Raw genomic sequence first — 24,006 nt, forward strand, 5'->3', positions numbered from 1 at the left:
CCATACATTGGAAGCGGCTAGTCACCGCTTCAATAAAACACCAAAAGTTAGAATATGGAGATAAGAGGTCTCTGCTTGTAGATCTGCTATTTTTGAATATTGTCTTTGAATATTTTCGACCCTAAAACGTCTTCTAAATCCTTCTTCTAAATGAGTGGTTCTCAAACCTTTTCATGTCAAGGACCCCCAAAATGACATGTATTTGGCCACGGACCCCCATCTCAAAATATGTTGTTCCAGGGACCCCCCCCCCCCCTCCCCAGAAGCAAATATTTGAGTTAAAAATGTTTGCTTTTAAAAAGATATATTGAACGATTTACAAAAAAGTCACGATTCTTCAAAAACTGCAGATCTACAAGCTTGCAGCGCAGCACTCGGGTGCGCGCGCGCACACACACACGCACGCATGCACGCATACGCACACAGACACACACACAGACACACACACAGACACACACACACACACACACACACACACACACACACACACACACACACACACACACACACACACACCTCTCCTCCTCCTGCCTCTGTCTCTCCTCCTGCTCCTTCTGGACTCTGGCCAGACGCCGTCTCTCGGCCAGCAGCCGTCCGGCCTCCTCTGCATCTGTCGTTCCCCCGAAACTCCTGCCTCCTGTAGGCGTGCCTGGAGACTCTGGGAGGTGGGACGCAATTTCACTTCAATTCAAAGGGCTTTGTTGGCATGAAAAAACATATGTTTACATTGCCAAAGCTGAAGTGTACACAGTACAATGCAATACAATACAATACAATACAAAATATGTACAAGTGAAGTGAGTGAAACAGTTTGCATGTATCAAGGTTACTTGCAGACAGTGCAGGGATATATACAATGATCAATAGTCTTTAAGGTGGTTGTGTTCCATTTGATATCCTTCTATCACAGCAGCTTAAGAATCTTGCTGCTGTGTTTGCACATTGTTGTACTTCACCCAGCAGATATGGATTTTTTTTCTTTTTAGCATTGGTCATGTTTTCAAACTCTCCTTGGGTGGTTGGGACAAACGCACGCACACGCACACACACACACACACACGCACGCAGACACACACACACACACAAACACGTGAAAAATGAAGCTGATTCTGATTAAGATGTGAGCGGACATTGAGAAATCGAGACAGAGGTCAGCAACATACAAAACCGATCAGTAGGTAGGGGGGGGGGGGGGGGGGGTGACAATTTTCAATACCCAACGATAAACAGACAAAGAACAGTGCTGTATAGCACAGTCTGTCAAGGTAGATACATAGATATACCAACACCATACGGTAGATTGATTGGCGAGCTTGTAGATCTGCTATTTTTTTAAGTATTTTCATATTTTTAACGACCGATTCTACAAATGTACTCTAAATCCTTCTAAGATTTTTGAAAAACCTGTTTCTACGATCAGTGGTTCTCAAACCTTTTTCATGTCAAAGACCCCTGGAATTATGTGTATTTGGCCGCCGACCCCCATCTCGAAATATTATGTATCAGGGACGCCCCAGAAGCAAATATTTGAGTTGCAAATCTATATATGTATATAAATACTGTATATATATATATATATATATTCAAAGATTTGCTAAATAATTAACGATTAAAAAAAAATAGCAGAGCTACAAGCTTGCATCGCAGCACTCTGTGCCACGCTGTGTATATCTACTTTTTGTAGGCCTACATACAGTATAATATACGGTAGATTTAATGCAGACCGGAAATGGAGGAGGGGGAGAGAGAAATAGAGATAGAGACTGCAGCCAAACAGGGGAAGATGTTCTATCCCACAGGGTAGTTCAAATTACACTGCCTCTTCTCTCTCTCTCTCTCTCTCTCTCTCTCTCTCTCTCTCTCTCTCTCTCTCTCTCTTCAAGGACAGTACATCACTCTGAGGCGGCGGGTCATAATTCATCTTATTGGACTCTTTGAGATGAAACAGTATAGCTCCATGGTGCCAGTGCTCCGTCCATTTAGCTGATGTTGGGCACCTAGGCTCTACCATAGTAGCCTGATGGGTTCGAGTCCTGTTCCCGACTATCTTTACTGCATGTCTCTCCCCATTTCTCTCTCCCCTGTTCCCTGTTTCCTGTCCATCTCCACCCAAAAATATCTTATATAATATATATTTTTAAATATATATTAAAAAAGTGGGCTCAGACTTAACCCATTAAGACCGGGAATGCATCTTTGTTATGTTAGATTTTAACCACTTTAACAATTATTTTATGCTTTAACTATAAAAAGAAAAAGCAGATATACAAGAGTGCCGTGCTGCGAGCTTGTAGATCTGCTATTTTTGAACACACACACACACACACACACACACACACACACACACACACACACACACACACACACACACACACACACAGGGATGTAGTGGGGGGTACACGCGAAGGCACATCGTGCCCACACTTCTCTCACGTCGCGCACACGTGCCTTGACGCGCGTGCACAAGTGATGCGCGGGCCGGCAGGCTGGCTGCTGGTCCGTGTCATCAAGTACCTACTGTACCGCAGACAGAGTGCAGAAGCACAGAACAGACCGTCCACCGATTGGTTGTAATATCGCCATGACAACAACCAACCAACCAGCAAGCTGACTGCCCCTTCGGGCTAAGGGATAAGACTCACTGACCAACCAACTAGTACACAGTCTGTGTTTACTTCTTCAAACTTTAAGCGGTTCGTAGCCTGCAGCAGTTTGTTTGTTTTGAATTTTTGTTACCTTGGATTATCTACCCGAGTATTATTCCAGTCAAACATGCAGACACCACCAGCACTGTCTGTACAACGGCAACGTGGTGCATTCTCATCAGCTGCTAAACGTGAGTAAATAAACATGTCTTATTCTTATTGGAGGGCTGGTTAGGTAAGACATAATGCCTATATTAAAACTATTATATTAAGCCTAAAATGGTTCTGTTATGCCGCCGTGCATTAAACGTGTGAAATATCTCTTGTGAAAAGTCTCGTCGTTCTGACCCAGCAAAATTGGTTGAAATAGGCTCGCCAGGCAGTGCTGAAATGAGCAGATGGTAATAGAAGATTTGAGAATGGATTAATGAATTGGAAATATCAGTTGTGCAGCTATTTTGCATGGTTTAGCTGATGATCCGGTCATCAAATTAATGGTTGAGAATGAGAGCCACTGGTCTAAAGAAGGCTATTTCTGCCACCGCGCAAGTACCTACCGAAGTACCCACCGAAAACGTCACGCGATGCGCGTGCACATTGACGCGCGTACGCGCGTGCGTCGGTGCGTGCCCACACTTCCAAATTTAGCAATACAACACTGCACACACACACACGCACACACACACACCTGCGCCCAGGTCTCTACTGGTGGACTTGGGGATCTTCTTGTTCTCCGACGTCTCCGTCTTGGAGATCTTCCGTTCCAGGCCCCTGTCGTCGGGGGTCCCGGGGGTCCCGGGGGTCCCGGCCCGCTGGCGGAGAGGGGAGGGGGGGTACTGTCCCGGGGAGCACGGAGACTGGGGCCGGTTCCTGGCCGACCTCACCCTGAAAAATAACCCCACAAACATCACAGATAGAAAACATGCTCCAGTGCTCCCAATGCATTGTCAAGACTAGAGTTTAGTAGGGGTGTAACAATACATTTTTATAGCGCAACGATACATGGTTGATGATACGACGGACGATATTACACACATTTATCGATAGACCAAGAGTAGCTACTGTATATAGAATGGAAAGGTAATTCCCCCCTTCTCCGCTCCCTCCCAGTTTCTGCCCGCACAGAGTACAAAACACTGATGCTGGCCTTCAAAGCAGCCACTGGTATGGCACCTCCATACTTCCAAAGCCTGATCGATTCCTAAGACTCCACCCGTGCACTCAGATCAGCTAACACAGGGATGCTGACAGAACCCTCGCTAAAAACCCCAGGACAAAAACTGAATAGGTGATTGGTCTACCCACGTTATTTTTCTAAGATTACTATTTCTATGCATTTGATGTATTGGTGTTGATGTATTACCTTGCTTACAGCTAAATGCCTAAATTGTAAATTGTGTATACGTGCGTGCGTTGTGTGTGTGTGTGTGTGTGTGTGTGTGTGTGTGTGTGTGTGTGTGTGTGTGTGTGTACCGTTTAGGTGTGCCAGGTCCTTTGCTCTGGGACCTGAATGAAGCACTGCGGACAGGCGTGGTCGGAGATTCTGTCTGGAAATCACATAAAATAACAGAACGTTTATGTTTATAAATCAGTACATTAAAGGACCTTATCGCCGTTGTCTATTCACAGCTATACATCATTCAGCACTTTCAGGTTAACCCATTAAGACCTAAGGAAGATTCAAATATCTTCTATATCAGTGGTTCTCAAACTTTTTCTTGCCAAGGAGACAAAGGGCCCTCTTTCCGTCCATGCCTTACCCCCTTATCCCTAAACTCTTGTTATTTTTTACTATTTAGATTTTTTTTTTTATATTTCAAATAGCTGATCTACAAGCTCACAACGTGTTGATGTAGATCGGCTATTTGAAGTTTTTTTTTATATGTTTTTCAAAATAGAAAAAAAAGGCAAAGCAGTATATTTTCAGCAGGGTAAGGCTGAAAATATAGCTCAAAATGTGCACAACCTAACAGGGAAAAGGAGAGTGCCTGTGACGTGACAGGGAGAAAATCTAGTTGAGTGTCTTGTTAGAATTAACCAGCACAGGTTGGCTGAGGAGAGCCAGGGAACGCTATTTGGGGAAAATAGCACACACCTGGTGTCTGTGTGGAGGAGTGGAACAGTGAGAGCCAGGGGTGTAAATAAGTAAGCCTTGCCGAGCCATGAGGCTGTGGTTTTTTAGCTAGTGGAGCGCAACGTCACGCGCACGTCAGTGTGCCAATTGAAATAATTTAATCTGACCCCTAGTCCCCTACACACAATGGACCATTGCTATGCATCCAGCCAGGTCGGTCATTCCTGTTAACTCTTTTACTGCTTCGGACGTTCCCGTTCGCCCCAATTTTCAACCCAGCTCGTTGCCAATACGGCTCGTTTACCTTGTCTGATGACTGTAAACTGATGATAGGCCGTGCCGCCGTGTACAGTAAAAACATCTCCCGTAACGCTGCTCTCAAAAATCCACTGCACGTCAACAATAATGGAGTCCCAAATCACTTCCTGGTTGTTTTCTGTGGATCTGTTCTAGAAAATGCATTTCTATGCTCTGAATGGATGGCAAGCGAAGCGGCCCAATTCACAGTAATTATTTGCATAAGGCTGCCCTCTGCCGCCAGCTCGGCTAAAGTACACATATGAGCTTCCATTGTAAAACGAATTAGTTTGAAAATTATCAATAGATAATTTTCTATAACATCGCAAAGGTAAGCTGCTTTTTGCTGGCACCAGCCCCAATAAATAAATAATAACATCCGGCAGTAGGACAGTTAATTGTCTCCACCAGCCGAAGGCATGGGGGAAAGTATGTTTTCGTCTCCGTCCGTCCTTCCGTCCGTCCTTCCGTCCGTCCGTCTGTGCGTCCGTGCGTCCTCGCAGTTTGTTACCACCTAATCTCAGGCGCCCGGTTGCCCGGTCGCTGCCAAAATGAGCACACACACTCCCTGGATGCCAATTCAAACTCTGACCCACATTTTTCAAATGGGCCTGTTCTAGTGCCACCATGAGGCAGATGTTTGCAAAACACATTTCTGTACACTACTCTTACAGATTTTGTCCAAAAATCCTACAAATCGGTAGGCAGTATCTCGACAGTCATGTGATCGACATGGATCTGTCCAATTTTCCATATTTCATCCTGATTGGCTAAGATTGGCTTCCAAAGTTTGTAGGATTGAGTCGTTTTGAACAAAATGCCTCAAATCACAAAAGCAAAGTGCAATTATCATGAAATTGCGCACACACACATTCCCACTAGGCCGAGGAAGAAATGCCACTTAATTTTTTTAAATCAGCCTCATGGTGGCGCTATAACAGGCCGATTTGTGGTTTTACCTATAACTCCACCGATCAGTTTCAAACTTTGTAAGCGCACTCCCTAGAGGCCAAGGAAAAACCCTTTCCCTGCATTTTTCACATCAGCCTTTTATAGCGCCACCAGGAGGACAACTTATGTAAAACACATTCTCTGCTATTACTCCATCAGATTTTCTCCAACAATCATGCAAATCAGTACACAGTATCTCTATAGTCATGTGATCAAGTCCGATCTGTCTGATATTTCATATTCCATCCTAATTGGCTAATATTGGCTTCCAAAGTTTGCAGGATTGCTCCGTTTTTGAACAAAATGCCTCAAATCATCAACACAGCTTGCGATTACCGTGACATTTGCCACACATATTACCACTACGTCAAGGAACAAATGCTACCCTTTTGCCTTTTCACATTGGCCTGTTATAGCGCCACCAGCAGGTAGACTTTAGCAAAACACATTTTTGGAACACAATGCCTCAAATCATGCATGCAGTCCGACTGCCATGAAAGGTCTAAGATTATAGCGCCACCGGGACACCTGGCCTGGTGGAGACCTGTGCTCGAAAGAGCACTGCTTCTAGTTCATACTGTTGAACTTGGCATCGGCTGCTTTTGTAAGCCATGTGCAAAAACTGCGAAAGGCTGTTTTTGCACGATATAGATGCATGCGGGTACGCATGCTCATGTCCGTGCATGTGCGAGTGTGCGTTCTCCACCACCGGCAGTCCATCCCTGCTGATAGCGAACTTCTGTCTAATCTAAACATAATGTGCTTAATACTTCTGAGGAATAAAAGCTTGGCTGGATGGGTAGCTTTCGACATGATTTGGGGGTCTCCCAGGAAAATGTGTAAATACGGCATCACAATCATTCTAACCAAGGTTGGCTATTGAAAAAATAGTAGATATACAAGCTTGTACAGCTTCTCTTCTGTGGGTCCCCTTGGCACAGTTTACAGTTTACAGTTTAGGCATTTAGCAGACGCTTTTAATCCAAAGCGACTTACAATAAGCAGATACAACATCGCAATAATAAACAAGATAATAGGTCAGTACATTAACAGCAATATAACAATGTAAATGGATATCTATCTAGAGAAAAACACAATATAATCAAGTTCTAAAGAAACCTAACAAACAAATGTTAACTAGCTTCATGTATGGTCATTGATTTTACTGTAGTGCTAAGGGTTTAGGTGGAGTCTGAAAAGGTGAAAAGGCACCAAACAATTTCACATGGGGGGTCTGCCCGCCAAATACATGTCGATGACCAAAACGCAAATTTCATGATTTTTGGATTTCACTTGAAATGAGGACAATAGTTTATGCTGCGCATGGTCAGTCTGTCTGCAAGATCGTTCTGCCCCTCATTTTGCCAAAAATGTCATGTGACTAGAAATAGTTGATTGAGTTGATTGAAATAGTTGAATTGTTTTAATGTTGAACACACATTTTCTTTTTCATTTTCCCAACAAAATGAATTTTTCAGATAGGAGGTTTTGCGTTTTGGCCATCGTTGTCAACTTTGGGGGTCCTTGACATGAAAAAAGTTTGAGAACCACTGATTTAACAACATTAATTATAATGTAGTTAAAGGAGTGGGGTGCATGCGTGCGTGTGTGTGTGTGCGAGAGAGAGAGAGAGAGAGATAGTACTGACTGTGGGAGTCCAGGCTCCTCCTGGATTCTCCTCAGGGAACGCAGCGACGCTCCTTCTGTTGGAGGAACTTCTGTGCGGCTTCGGTGCACTGGAGGACGCTAAACGATGGAACACATCAGAGACTGACAGGTCACACACAGACACAAGACAGAAGATTCCCCCCAATACACACACGCACACACGCACGCAAGCACGCACGCACGCACGCACGCACGCACGCACGCACGCACGCACGCACGCACGCACGCACACACACACACACACACACACACACACACACACACACACACACACACACACGAGACAAGTCAATGAAGCACATTCGCAAATTCACAAAGTCATTCCCCCTTATAATATAAGATATAGCCTACTGTATTTATCAGTAAACACACTCTTGTCAAAAACGCTTAGATATATATCCATCCATAATACAATATTGATACAGATTGTGCTACTTTTGTACAGTAAATTATTTCACTTCAGTTCTGCCACATCCACAGACAGGATCCTCTATCAGTAATAGCAAAGCAAGTAAGGCAATGAGTTTGTTTTAGTTCCCATTCCATCCCAGAATGAGTGATACGACATTTATAACAGAAAGTCTTCATACACAGAATCTCCCAGTCCCATTGTTGGGACATAACGTGGGACATAACATGAAAACCTCTTCCCATATTCATGCAACACAGAACTCCTCGAATTGACCCCCACTTTTTACCTGCTACGAAGAACTAAAGGCAGACAATTTTTTATCTCCGCCAGACTATGTTTTGCATCCGAGTATGACATAAGAGAACAAAATGGCCACCATGTGAATATGGTCCATGGGAGCGTGTGTATCTGAATTAGCCTTGTGTCGCCTTTGCAAAGAAAAATTGCCCTTGACAGATTAGGTCTGGCTCCGCTCAGTTATTCAAATATTTGAAGCATCCCCCCTCCACCCTACCCCCACAACGCTTTTCTTTTCAAGCAAGTGAAATTTCGGTGCGCTGGTACAGGGGCTGCACCGCGACTCAGCGTGTCATGTACGGTATGCCTTGATGTGTTGCAAATGTTTTATTATGTTTTGAATACATGGCTGCTGTGTCGTAAGACAGATTTCAGTGTGAACTAGGGCATTCACCAAATATTCGAATATTCGAATATTCGAATATCAAAGTCACTATTCGACGTTGTTCACCGAAGTCGAATATTCGCTTATTTTTATTTTTTTATTGTTTTGTCTTTAAAAAATATATAGTTTATACATTTTGGCTAGATAGGAAGTCATAAGAATGAATAACGCTCTATACCAGGAGTTCTCAAACCTTTTTAGGCCCTGACCCCCAAAATAAACATATTTGAAGTGGGGACCCCCCCCAGACAAGCACTTCGAATTGTATGTATTACATTTAATGTGACTCGGTTCCACAGATAAATATTGTGAAAATAGCAGATTTACACGCTCACAACCAGAGTCGGTTCTGGGCCCACGGGGGCCCTAAGCATGATTCTGCTATGGGAAAAAATAATATGTTTTTCCGTTTTTTAATCCATTTTATAATGGGTTTAATTCTGTTTTTTGAAAAAATAATAATATTTTTTTATCGTTTTTAATCCATTTTATAATGGGTTTAATTCTGTTTTTCAAAAATATAAATAGGCCAAATTGCAGAATTGTCATGCAATATAGCATCAAATAGCCTAACTTAACTAAGGACTGGACAAATACCCCCAAATAAGCATAGATGTAGGCTATGCCAAGGCGATGATCTGAAACATATTATAGTAGGCTATATAATTTGTAAATATACATATAGCACTAAATCCTCCACCTCCCCCCCAGAAAATATATATAAATGAATAAATAAAAAACCACAACAACAGGCAACGTATTTTTGCTATATTTGATTTGTTCTTTTCTTATTTAAATAAAAAAATGAAAACTTCCCCATAGAGGTGCTGGAGCACCTGCAGCACCCCTAGTTCCCACGGCTATGGCCGGAGCCACCGTCTGTGCCAAAACATCACATTCACTTTCACTTTCACCGGTGTGGGATGCTCGGAAGCAAAAAAAGTCACCACAGTTTGATTTGATCATTGCTAAGTCAATTATGAAGGGATTCCTAAAATTAAAACGTCTCCATATTGCTTGGGAAGTCTACTTTGCGATTCGCTAGATTTCATATTGCGATTTCGGTTTGAAAACGATTAACCGTGCAGCACTAGTTCCTTTTTGCAGAGGAGGGGGCGGTGGGGGACTTTTTGGTCGGCGGGGCCTCACGCAGACTGCGTAGTATGCGTTTACGGGCCGCCGGCGCTGCTCACAACGCCTCGCGTTGCGAGGCTATTTTCACAATGTTCGCCACTTGCTTGCTTAATATTTGACAGTTCGGCCAGTCCTGTCGAATATTCGACTATTCGAATACTTTGAGGTCGAATAATTCAAATACTAAAAATCACTATTCGTGAATGCCCTAGTATGGACCATTGGACCTACGTCACATATCAACCCTAGTGTGAACTGACAATAAAGTACTATATCATATCATATCATATCATATCATATCATATCATATCACATCATTTCACATCTCACAAGTCGCGAGAAACCAACCAGGGACCAGTATGCAAATGTAAGGCAGGCGCATCACCTTTTCTTTTTGTAACCGCCCCTTGAGAAAAAGAATAACACTGCCAAAGTCCAACCAGGGCTCAGTATGCAAATGTGGAGCGGGTGTATCACCTTTGCGCTACTCTGACTGGTTGTAGGTCTAACCCATACATGGGCAACTGGCGGCCCGGGAGCCACATGTGGCCCCCACCTCCACCTTCCCCACCTTCAGGTTAATACTGGAATACGAATATATTATTGATTTCAGCTGTTACAATTCCAAACATGACCTGCTTTAATTCCATCAGTCTATGTTAGTAGCTTAATGACTAGTATAGTAGTATTAAAATGTATATATTTTTTAGGTCCAATGTATTTGTATTTAGGTTCATGAAGTTAACATGAGTATAACTAAATGCGTTTGAAATGTAATCAAAATGTTACATTTCAGGATTCCAATTAAAAAATCACACCCGTGTGAACTGAGCGGTGGTTTACCCCCCCCCCCCCTTCCCCCCTGTGTGTGTGTGTGTGTGTGTGTGTGTGTGTGTGTGTGCGTGTGTGTGTGTGTGCCTGGTCTGGCCTGGCCTGAACAACAGCGCCCCTCCCTTAACATGTGTGGTCATAAAAGGTACTGCAGGCCTGCAGGCTACATACAGACACACACACACGCACACACACACGCATACACACACGGCCACGTATAGGAGACGGTGTAACCACCGCTCAAAAATGGGTTAGAGTTAAGGTTGCAATGTGGCCCTCTGGAGTGAAGGTGGAAATATAGTGGCCCTCGCCATCATCAAAGTTGCCCACCCCTGGTCTAACTCTGTTTGAATCTTTTTGTAACCGCCCCTTGGGGAAAAGAATACCACTGAGAAGAACCAGATATAATATCCATGCAATGCGAGGCTACATCTGAATGCCAGCAGTCCTCACCTCTCTCTGGGGAGTGCAGAGTGGCCGAGGAGTTAGAAAGACGTTTGTTGACTGGTTGATCCGAGCTAGGATGAGTCAGGAAGTCACTGACTGACCGGGGGGGAAAACACACACAAGTCAGTGTTGTTGCGCATAAACACTCGCCTGGAATCCAGACTGATTTGCTATGTTTTTTGTTTTGTTTTTTTCCTTTTTTTTCTCCACTTCTTTTCACTTCTATTCAGTCTGGTCAGGGTCCTATTTGAGTTGCATTTCCAAATGTCACCAATTACAAGTTGTGCACGTCCCGCCCCTTGGAAATATTAGGCTGACCATGACTGAGAAGCGAAGTGAGAAGAAAGAAAAAAACGTCTGAACGTAAAAGTAGCAATCAGTCTATTCCAGGCTACATAAACTCACACACACACCAAATGCACACACACACACACACACACACACACACACACACACACACACACACGCACGCACGCGCACACACACACACACACACACACACACACACACACACACACACACGCACACACGCACACACACGCGCGCACACACACACACGCACGCGCGCACACACACAGACACAATGCTGAACACCGTACACACAGACATCCATATGTTTGTGTTTCATTTCACCTTTTGTGACAGAGGGACAATAACACAACAACACAACGAGATGCTTCTGTATTGACCGACGATGAGGTTCAAAGAAGACGCACAGTATCCACATTCAACTCAAAACAAAAAGGCTTTTTGCCACGTGACGTCACGTGACCAAGACAAAATCTGCCTCTTCACACAGAAAGATAAGTCCACAGATCAATGGGACACACAGTCATGCAGGCTGGCAGAGAATTCATTAACCTTGGTGATGTAAGAGAGCGCACAAACACGTGCGCACGCACACACACACACACACGCACGCACACACACACACACACACACACACACACACGCACGCACGCACGCACGCACGCACGCACGCACGCACGCACGCACGCACGCACGCACGCACACGCACACACAGGCAGCAGAACATTGATGTGGCTGTAACAGAATGCATCCAAACTAGGGATGGGAGTCATGGGACGATAATCGTTATAATAGTTTATCGTGACAAACTATTTTTAGTTTATTGTGAAATCGTCCTCCATCATACATTAGCTTTTGTTTAGTTGTGAATTCAGCACCACTTAAACCTTCTGTACTTGATAAAACTGATCTGTAAAGATTTAGTAATGCTCTTATATCACTCTACACAAACACATTGTGAGCTTGTAGATCGGCTTTTTTGGGCATGTTTTGATTATCACGATAATAGTGTTAATCACAAAAAAAAATTCCGCAATAATCGTGATGTGTAGTTTTCATATCGTCCCATCCCTGTGTGCGTGTGCGTGCGTGCGTGACTGCGTGCGTGTGTGCGTGTGTGTGTGTGCGTGTGTGAGGAGAGAATAGGCGTGTCTACTGCCAGTGATCAGTCTAGGAGGAGATTCAATAACTGGGGTCTGGTATGGTAGGGTAGAGAGGGAAGGAAATGGCCTGTGGTGTGTGTGTGTGTGTGTGTATGTACTGTATGTGTGTCTGTTTGCACATTTATGCATGCATCCATGTATGTGTCTGTGTGACCGTGTGTGACCGTGTGTGTGTGTGTGTGTGTGTGTGTGTGTGTGTGTGTGTGTGTGTGTGTGTGTGTGTGTGTGTGTGTGTGTGTGTGTGTGTGTGCGCCTGCGCCTGTGTGTGAGCAATGCATGAATGTTAGATGGGGACTGTTATTGTACAATTTCCCTGGAAGCTATAGCGGATGTCTGCTATGATGCATGGTGTGTGTGTGTGTGTGTGTGTGTGTGTGTGTGTGTGTGTGTGTGTGTGTGTGTGTGTGTGTGCGTGCGTGTCAGTGTGTGTGTCAGTGTGCTGGGAGGAAGGACTGGCTCCCTGGTGAGAGCAGTGTGTGTATGCATCGCTAAACACCGCCATGGGCCCAGGATGACGGGAAGTGCACCAGCCCTTTGTTGTGATAGGGCGGTGGGCGGGGGGGGTGGAGAGGAACAGGACTTGAGCGATGAGGACGTTGGAAGCAGAGCCCGGCTCCTGTATCATCTTTCTAATCGTCACTGTTGGACAGAAACCTCGTATCTCCAAGTTTCAAATGTGTCAATTGTTTCGCAAAGTAAAGCACTGCTTCGTCACACAAGGCCATCGCACAAAAGTAGTGAAAACAGCTGATCTACAAGCACACAACGCCTTGCGGTGCGAGGCGTTGTGTGCTTGTAGATCGGCTGTTTTCACTAGTTTAAATCATTTTAAAAATGATAAATACAAAACAAACGCTTTTGGACATACAAGGTTTCCACCCGACAACGATGTAATGAGAACCACGGAACCTCCTCGACATGACTAAACGATGTGTCCAATCCTAACCCCCCCTCCCCCCCCCCCCCCCCCCCCCCCCATGGCAGACTAGTAGTAATAGCAACACAGCTCACAGCTGCACCAAACCAATGAAAAGGCTGTTTTTACAAAACAAAATGTATCACGGTCCTTCAAAAGTGTATTATAAGGTTGGAAGGGTTTTTTTCTCTCTGTGTTCAGAGTCCTATTGAGTTGCAATGGGAAAAACAATTGCCTGCGGGTGTCGCTGTTGAGGGATTTTGCCTGTCAATCATCGGCTCTGCTCCGCCCTCCCCCGGGGGGGAGAAAGAGAGGGGAGGGGAGGGGCTGGGAGGAGAGGGGCGGGATTAAAGGACTGTGACATCAAAGTCCATGGGCAAATCACATCACTTTTCTGAGCTTAATTATTCAGAAAACCACAGACCACAGAAACTCCACTGAATGTTCAAAGTTCCGTTTTTTGGGGGTGTAATTGATTGATGTCATTAGACCTATAAAGTGATTTCATTTAAGTTTCAGTTTTCATGTAGGTGACAGGCGGGGAGCTTCCTCCAATCATGATCAAGTGAGGGCAGGCCTTGGTACGCGTAAGGCCTACGCCCGCCGCCCCGCCCACTCAACCATGATTGGAGGAAGGCCCCACTTATTTTAATTTTTATTTGTATTTATTTAACCAGTAAAACACATTGAGACAAAGTCTGTTTTTCAAGTGGGAACTGGCCAAGAGGCAGATTAAAATTTCACATCTCCACTGTACATTTATTATAATACAAAACAAAAAAAATAGATTTCCATAGGTGTGTCCGGAGCCAAGGCAATCTAACCACACCTGTTATTCATTTGATTAGCTGCAGCTGTGTTGCTTACATCACTGTGTACTATAAGGTCAGTGTTATGTAGACTGCCATGTTTCTGTAGTTTTTACACATTAGTGGAAAACAAACTAAAAAAATCAAACCTTGGTTCGAAGTGGAGCGGTGAATCTGAGCAGCTATACCCTGTGTGTGTGTGTGTGTGTGTGTGTGTGTGTGTGTGTGTGTGTGTGTGTGTGTGTGTGTGTGTGTGTGTGTGTGTGTGTGCGTGCGTGCGTGCGTGCGTGTAGTCTGCACAGCAGTGCCCTTCTCAATCTGTTCCTGTCTGTCAGTATAGTACAGTACCTACTGTACTGTACTGTACCTTAATGTACTGTACTGTACCTTTCTGTACCTTACTGTACTGTACCTTACTGTACCATAATGTACCTTACTCTACTGTACTGTATCTTACTGTACTGTACTATGCTTTACTGTACTGTACCTTACTGTACTGTACCTTAATGTACTGTAATTTACTGTACGGTACCTTAATGTACCGTACTGTACTGTACCTTACTGTACTGTACCTTACTGCACTGTACCTAACTGTACCTTACTGTACTGTACCATACTGTACCGTACCTTACTGTACCTTACTGTACAAGTAAATTGTTTAAGAAGCGTGTTCTAGATCTATGTTTTTGTGTTCTAGATCTATATTTTTACATTCTATGTGTTCTAGATCTGTGTTCTAGATCTGTGTGTGTGTGTGTGTGTGTGTGTGTGTGTGTGTGTGTGTGTGTGTGTGTGTGTGTGTGTGTGTGTGTGTGTGTGTGTGTGTGCGTGCGTGCGTGCGTGTGTGCGTGCGTGCGTGCGTGCGAGTGTTGAGTGTGCCTGGCCTGCTCAACAGCGCCCCTCCTTTAACGTGTGTGTTGTGTGTGGCAACTAGAGGTATTGCCAGGCTACAGACACGGAAAGCCACATACATAGCCGCCACAGACATACCTGTCGATTCGGAGCTGGTTTTCACCGCTCTAAAAAGCTGCCTGCGGTACCATGCCTCTTTAATGAACACTTTGATCCAAAAAAGAGAACACAAATGGAAGCATGCATGATCAAACCGTAGATGCTTTAACATGAAAACAGATAGTGGGTATTAATTTATCAACAATATATGATACACCTGACTTCCAGTCACTGTCATACATAAATTCACACAAACACACACACACACGCACAGACTTAAAACAAAACTTCACACCCAGTGTGAAGTGAATGGTGCCTTTTAAAAACATTCTGCAAAGCTTGGCCGATGCCAAGCTTTGCGGGACATACGGAAGGACATACGGAAGGACATAGGGAGGAGCGGTTAGCACTGCTCAATAAGGTATGTGTCCACAAACAGAGGAGAATGATAATGCACACGCAACATCAGTAGGATTATTTGCACTGCACAATCAACACACACACACACACACACACACACACACACACACACACACACACACACACACACACACACACATGGAGTATGATTTATCCAGTGTTGCCAGATTTTTGCGAGAGAAATAAGCAACAATGAAAATGTTTTGTGAACCACTGGTTTAAATCAATAATAAAAATAATTGGCAGCAAACGCAAATAGGCTAAGCAACGATACTTTAAAAACAAGCCCCCGAAAAAACGGAACCCCTAACCACCAATATTTACAAGCGACTTTATAGAAAAAATAAGCCAAGTAAGTAAGAAAGCTTATAATAAGCAGAAATGGCAACACTGGACTTAACGAGCACTGTGAGGGCAGACAGATGTTCAAAGATGTTCACACTAGGGGTGTAACGATATCGTAACTGCATCAAATAATCGATTTTAATTTCAAGATTCGAAGTATATCGTTATGTAAACAGCACGTTTGACTTTGTTTCGTATTGTATCGTATCATTTTACCAAGTACTTGTGCGTTGTATTTAGCCATTTTAAGAAGAAAAAAGAAAAAGAAGGGTTAAATTACGTTTTCCATTCTATATAGGTGCACTTGGTCTATCGATAAATGTGTGTATTCTCTGTATTCATGTCAAGGTGCGGCATAGGCGGACTTTATGGGGGTGCAGAGAGTGCACTGCACCCCCCAGGCATTTCTGAGCATTTAGGGAAAAAAAGTAAGTCTCTAGCCCATTCCTGTCAAGAGTTATGATTTTTTTAAAGAATTAACCAACTAATAGTCACTGGTTTCTCCCCCTCACACAGAGACCAGCTGGCGACAATAAGTTGATTGATTGGAATGTTAAGTGATCAGTTCCTCTCTCTCTCTCTGAAGATAGCATTGCTAAGAATGGGGGTTGTCAGACTATGAATATACCTGAACATACCTGCAATATCCGAACTGTACACAAAGATTACACATATTAGGCTTGAAAAATAATTAAAAAGGGGTTTAAAATGTAAAAATATCAATTTTTTTGTTATTATTCACTGATATTCCCTTATTGTTCATTACTTAAAATAAATTATTTACAATAATTATTGTCCTGCATCAAACAAAATGTTTTGTAGCTATTTAGAAATTATAGCTGAGATTATCAAATGGTATATTCTTATTGGCATATCTTGTAAGCTGCAACTGTGTTACCAATAATGAAAGTAGCTATTTTACTTGGGTTGGGAGTAGTTCACCCCCAAAATGACTTTTTTTCTATTGAGTAGTCACGCCATGGAGACTAGAGTTCAATAATATTTTTAGGTTTTTGTCGCATTCCTAAGACAAAAATGTGATAACAATAAATTTACCCCCATACCCCATTCGTTCATCAATGGGGGTAAATTTACTCGAATCAAATTTTTGTCTTAGGAATGTGACAAAAACCAAAAAATATTATTGAACTCTACTCTCCATGGCGTGACTACTCAATAGAAAAAAAGTCATTTTGGATGTGAACTACTCCTTTAATAATGAACACAATTTGTAAAATGACACTGCTCTAACCACACATAATTGTACTTGTGTTTTATTTGGTACACTAGTGGTCTGGTGGACACAATGAATAACAGTAGTTGGACAGTGTGATAAGTTAGTGTTAAGGGGTTGACAATTGGCATGTTGCTGCTCAAGTCATGTTGCTGGCAAAGTCCGCCTATGAGGTGCGGGTTTGTCCATACGTGTTCAAACACAATGTCCATGTATTTGCCAGAGAATCACTGTTTACTAATTTATATCCATAATAATGAATGTTTCCCTTAAAAAACCTGCACCCTCCACACGTTTCACACAGATTACATTTCTTTGCTAAATAGTTACTATATCGATTTTGAATCATTGAATCATATTGTATCGCCATCAATGAACCAATATCGTCCATGTATCGTATCATCAACCATGTATGGTGATGCGTATTGTATGGCTGTTGAAATGTATCCTTACACCCCAAGTTCACACACATCATGCAGCCGGCTCGTTATATGGGCGTGGCACACAGAGAGTCACATGGTCTGGCTGTACCGTTCCGGGATTTGCTGCTGGGACTTGAAGCGGGAGGAAGCTCATTGGCCGCCTGGGCTGAACCAATGGCAGCGTGGCAGGGAGGTTTCTTAGGGTGACCTGAGAAGCGGGCGCAGCAGAGTGGGAGGAGAAAGCAAAGCGTTACACCACTCGTGTGCATGCGAACACACACACACACACACACACACACACACACACACACACACACACACACACACACACACACACACACACATACAGACTCACTCACGCGCCAGTGTTAACCCATTTTAGGCCCATTTAGGCCCTAGAATTATTGAATGCTTTAACTATTGAAACTATTCACGATTTTCAATAGTTAAAGCATAAAATAATGATACACAATAATGTGTACCCGTTCTGAATGGGTTTCGTCGACTAAAACTATGAAGAAAAAGGATCGTCAACTGCCTGTTTTTCACTGATGAAAACGACATAAAAACTAAGCTTGATGACTAAAAGACTAAATGGTAGCACTTCATATATTGAGCAGTATAACACAATATAACAACGCGGCGCGTTGTGAGCTTGTAGATCGGCTTAAACTGATACTTTTCAGGTGACTAAAATTTGAATAAAACTAAATGAAATGTTATTCAAAATACTATGACTAAAACTAAGTACAAAATTGCTGTCAAAATTAACAGTCACACACACGCACACGCACACACACGCACACACACACACACACACACACACACACACACACACACACACACACACACACACACACACACACACACACACACACACACACACACACAGCCACCCTCTGTCCTTTAGTTTAATGCAACACTGTCCCCTCCATCGCAACAACACTGTAAGTTGAGCTGCTGCTCTGGCTGGGTTTCTGCTGCAGTGAGCATTATCTCTGACACTGATCTCAGACCAGCGGTTCATGTCCAACCTCCAGATCCCCCCCCCCCCCCCCCCCCCCCCCACGACCCGGGCCTGGAAGGGCCAGGGACACTCAGCAGCTACAGTAACCCAGGGCAGTAGGCCTGTCACAATGATCACATAATCGTATAATCGTCAATTATTTTGACGTAATCATCATAACCGTTTCCATGTTGGAAAATGTTCATATATTTTCAAACACTTTCAAAAGTAGTGAAAATAGTAGAGCTACAAGCTCACAACATACGTTATGAGCTTGTAGATCGGCTATTTCCACTATCAATGCTCTTTTTTTTAAGTATAAAGTTGTCAAATATGTCAGTCATTTCTTTGTATATTTAGGTTAGGCCTATATGTGTCATATCTGCCATGTGCAACTACAAAGCCTAAAGGCCCAAACAGAAATGTAATTATCAATGATGAAAACACAATTAAATCGTTAATCACAATTATTTGAGTGACAATTAATCGTCATGTAAAATACTGTGAAATACTTACCAGGATACTGTCACCAGGTTAGTATTTAACCAAGTACTGACCAAGTATTTTGTACTTTTTATGTATTTTCTGTCTGGTCTCTGGTGTATCTAGAATATATGAAAGTATTTTTTTCCCCCGGAATTGCAACCCATTCAACCTTAAATTCAGTTATTTTATGCATATTGTCCCCAACAACTCTGAATTGTTTTAGCAGATTCATCTGATTTCATCAGTTATAATTTAGACAAGCCTTTTATTGTAATGCAACCATTCATTTACTGACCAACGTGGCATTCCAATTTTGGGAATGTCAATATAGGGCGAACATTTTCAAACATTTTCTCTTCTCAATGTGTCTCTCTTTTCGCCCCAAAACACAAGGTGAAAATAGTTGATCTACAAGCTCTCAACGCTTCACCCGGCCACGCGTTGAGAGCTTGTAAATCGACTATTTTAGCTGTTTTAGAAATGGGGCTATATGGTGACCCCCTATTTCTTTCTGAAATTCTATAGCCTGGGTACCAGCCTGCTACGTTCAGTGAATTGGTTTTGTCACTTCGATTCTCAGTCTGGCCAGGCTCCTGTCTCATAAAACGAGTGGAAACCACTCGCGGCTTCTGATTGGTCTGTGGTGCGGGGCGGGACCAACACACCAGTGTGTTTTGGCTGGCTGATGACGCAGCTACATTAACACTACTCTGATTCGTTGGAACCAGAGCCCTCTACTGGAGAGTCGCGCCAACTCCGTCCACTTCATGGGGCCAGGTCTTCTACACACACATCTAATTGGCGAATTGTGACAAAGCACGAACCGGAAGTTTACAGAATGCATCGGAGTCTATGAGCGAAAAGTGACATTTCGAGTTACATGAACCACGTGACCGGCGCTGTTTCTGACCCCGCATTGTCAGAACTCTCTAATACAAGGCTCCTGTTGGAACCAATCAGCAACAACGTCGCCTACATCAGGGGTTTTCAAAGTGGGTGACGGGGCGCCGAGACGGCAGTCCAGGAGTGCTGCGAGATAAATTGATAATATTTGGAATTTATTTGGAATTTATTTGGAAAATATTTAGTATCATTTTAAACTTGAAGTACAAAGTTATTTTCAGTCAGTTCTAACCAAAATGGCTATTATCTCAACATTTTCCTCGCAACATAATCACTAAAATATCGTCACTGTCGGGCAGAAACCTTGTATCTCCTAGTTTCAAATGTGTACGTCTTTTGGTAAAGCAAAGCCCTGCTTCATCATACGAGACCGTCGCACAAAACTAGTGAAAACAGCCGATCTACAAGCACACAACGCCTCGCATTTGTGTGCTTGTAGATCTGCTGTTTTCACTAGTTTAGTACATTTTATAGATGATAAATACAAAACAAACGGTTTTGGACATACAAGGTTTCCACCCGACAACGACAACGACGGTGCTGGGAGTGAAAATTATAATGTAGGGGTGCCTCGGATTAAAAACATATTTATGGGGTGCCCTGACCTGGCCTACATAACAGGTGACGTTTCGGAAATACAAGTCAAATGGAGGCTTGCTAGACTGAGAAGCAAAGTGACAAAACCAGTCCACTGAGCATAGCTGGTACCCAGGCTAGAAATTACATCTATGGCTTCGAGGTGTGTGTGGCGCTGTGAATAATTGATGGCGTTATGAATGCTCCACGGAGCTACACAGCCACGGCGTTCAGCCAGTGTTCCATGGCAGGCCCTGCTGGCTGACGATGAGGTGGAACGATACATTAACTGCATTGAAGAATCGATTTGAATTCGCAACGATCTACAATATCGTTATGCAAACAGCAAAATATCGTATCGTTTGACTCTGTATCATTTTGCAAATAATCGTATCGAATCCTTTTGCAATGCAAATAATCAATTGTATCAATACTAAGTACTTGTGTGTTGTATTTACCAATTTTAAGAAGAAAGAAGAGGGGGTCATTATTTGGTTTATCGATAAATGTGTGTATTCTCTGTGTTCATGTCAAGGTGCGGGTTTGTACATAGATTTTTGTAAATGTACTTATAATAAATTTGACTTACTGTAGCCAAAAAGGAAAAACAGTAATTTTACCTAAGTCATGTTTATCTGCAAAGTCATTTTTTGAATGTAACAAGCATTCTTGTTAACACACGGGTGACTGGAAATCACTTCCACTCTGACTGCATTTATCAGTCAAATTGACAGGTAAATTCTCTCCCTTTTGGCCCAGGAGAGCAACACCTCCTCCCCTGCTGCCAGCGGGGGTTCTATTATCTTCCAAATGCGAATTAGCATTTCAATTGACCTCTCAAATGGGGAGCGCAAAAGGTGTGAAATTCTCTCCTTGCTTCTGGGAGGGGGAGGAATGGGTGAGACCTGTCTTTATGACCAATAACCAGTAAGACTCCCTAATCGGGAGATAAGCGACCGTACAAATAGGGCAAAAATGTGTTTTTCCAAAATCTTCCTGATCCATGTTGATGACATGAGTGTAGACATACTGTGTGGTGATTTTCGTGATTTTAGGGCAAAATCTGTAGGAGCAGTGTCCAAAAATGTGTTTTTCAAAATCGGCCTGAAGGTGGCGCTATATGGGACAGATTCATGTTGATGGGATGAGTGTAGACATACTGTGTAACGATTTGCGTGATTTTAGGGCAAAAACTGTAGGAGCAGTGTCCAAAAATGTGTTTTAAAAATCGGCCTGAAGGTGGCGCTAGAAGAAGGCCATGTGAGAAATGAGGGGTGGGGTCTCTGCGTTGCCTTGGTGGACGAATAGGTACCGGCCCCGGCTCTCCCGGACGCTCCTAGCCCGAGTTACGGCATTTTATGTGAGCTGCAGTGGAGGGGGTCCTCCACTGGGGGCGCCACCACTTTTGCATCCGTTCTGGAGCACCAGGAGTGGGTGGTCCCCAGGAATTCCCCGTGAGCAGCCCCGTTGGGGTGGTCATTTTTGCACATTTGGTCATTTTTTACACCTGGGGGTCCCCCAGGGACCTGGGGGTCCCTGGAACTCCGGGGGTCCTTGGAGGTTGTAGTTTGGCAGGTAAGGAGTGTGTGTGCAAAATTTGGCATGGATGGGGGCAATGGTTGTGGAGATATGAGCAGGGCAAAAGTGTGACGTGTGACAGACAGACGGACGGACAGCCGGTGTAGGTTTTGATAGTAAATGCGACCTACGGTCGCAACTAACAGTCAGAGTGGTATAATGGTATATTATTTCATACTTAGGAAACGTTTCAGAAGGGGGAAAAAACGAGAACATATGTCTTGAGCATTTATAGGAAAAGTCATGGAAGGGGAAATTTCTGAGACCTTCACAGGGAGAGTTATTGCACTTTGCGATCTCAAAATCGGTCAAAATGACCTGTTAGTCACCTGTGTGTTAACAAAATAATACAACAAATGTTAACACTTTCAGCCATTTTCAACCTATCTTAATCTAACTGCTCCTCACTAATGCTCATTATAATATGGTTCCATTTCTGTCTAATGGGTCTGTGTCTCATGAGGAGGGCTGTGGACAGTTCAGAAACCCACCCACCACCAGTGACATCATCCACCGAAGGGGAATCCAAGCTAATAGAAACTGCAGACTTTCTATTCCTGGACAGTTAGCCTGCTATAATAGAAGCCATTGTTCTCACGTTAATAAAAATCGAATAAAAAACAAGAACATTAGTAAGGACCAGTTATATGAAGATAGGTTGGAAAAAATGGGTGAAGTCGTCCTTTAACGTGTTGGCAATATAAGAATGCCTGTCATGCCAATAAAGCATAATTGAATTGAATGAGATGAGAGGAAAGAGAGAGAGAGAGACAGAGACAGACCACAGAGAAAACTGCCCTGAAAATTCACCTTTCAGGAGGCCAGAGGCGGATGTAGTTATCACTTCTCCCATAGACAGGCGAGAAGTGAGCACCCCACCTTACCTTACCCCCACCCCCACTTTTTTCCCCTATACACCATACATAGGCCTGTAGTGTTTTTATTATGCTATTTTGCAAAGATGGATAATAAATAAAAAACACAGTGCCAGTAGGTGTCTCTCTGCGCAGTAAACATCCCCTACATGCATCATGGCCTCTCTGTTGGTTTCAAGGTTAACACTTTATTTATGTCACGCTCCGAAGGGAAACACCCCCAAAGGACCCTGTCTGAAATAAACAACAGGCGTGCGTCTGCTCACTAAGTGCACACACACGCACGCACGCACGCACGCACGCACACACACACACACACACACACAAACACACACACACACACGCAAATCACCTCGGCCCCAACCTCCTCCAGAACAGACAAGACGGTACACAAACACAACAAGCACACACCTGTGGCGCGTCGACGAGCTAGCTACGCTGTTTTGCTAACGCCGCTGCCTTCGGCATATACAGTACATACATTTATAATACACGTCGCGTTATATAACTCTCACACGGTGTATATTATCTCATTCTAGTCTCAACCAGGACAATATAATGACATGACACGACGGTGTACATGGCAGTACGGTATGTGCCGTTGTTAGCTTAGTAGCAGTGTCATGTCGTATATTAGAGAGAGGCACGTCTGCACGTAAACATGAAGATATACACACACACAAACACACATACTGTCCACACATATATTTATTTATACATAGGCCTAATGGAGACACACAGCCACTCCCAGTCTGTTGGGGTTTCAAGACAAAAACACCAGTCACCCCCCCCCCCCTCTCCCCCCGCAATGCAGCCTCCACACCCTTATCCCTCCGATGTCATCCTCTCTCTCGCGCACGCACGGACGGACG

The 24,006-nt window shown here is 43.6% G+C and overlaps 1 protein-coding gene across 1 annotated transcript in view; it reads right to left on the reverse strand.

The window, feature by feature from the left end:
* map7d2b (MAP7 domain containing 2b) overlaps positions 1-24,006 on the reverse strand; it is a gene marked incomplete at both ends in the record, with an annotated part of 61,835 nt that overhangs the window by 22,115 nt on the left and 15,714 nt on the right. The window contains 5 exon segments of the mRNA XM_080751843.1: positions 517-658; positions 3,334-3,530; positions 4,119-4,188; positions 7,612-7,713; positions 11,148-11,237. Coding sequence (XP_080607969.1) covers positions 517-658; positions 3,334-3,530; positions 4,119-4,188; positions 7,612-7,713; positions 11,148-11,237 — 601 coding nt within the window.

This window comes from Nannobrachium achirus (genome assembly GCF_963921795.1).
Source record: "Nannobrachium achirus genome assembly, chromosome: 21".
In the NCBI taxonomy this organism is placed as follows: Eukaryota; Metazoa; Chordata; class Actinopteri; order Myctophiformes; family Myctophidae; genus Nannobrachium; species Nannobrachium achirus.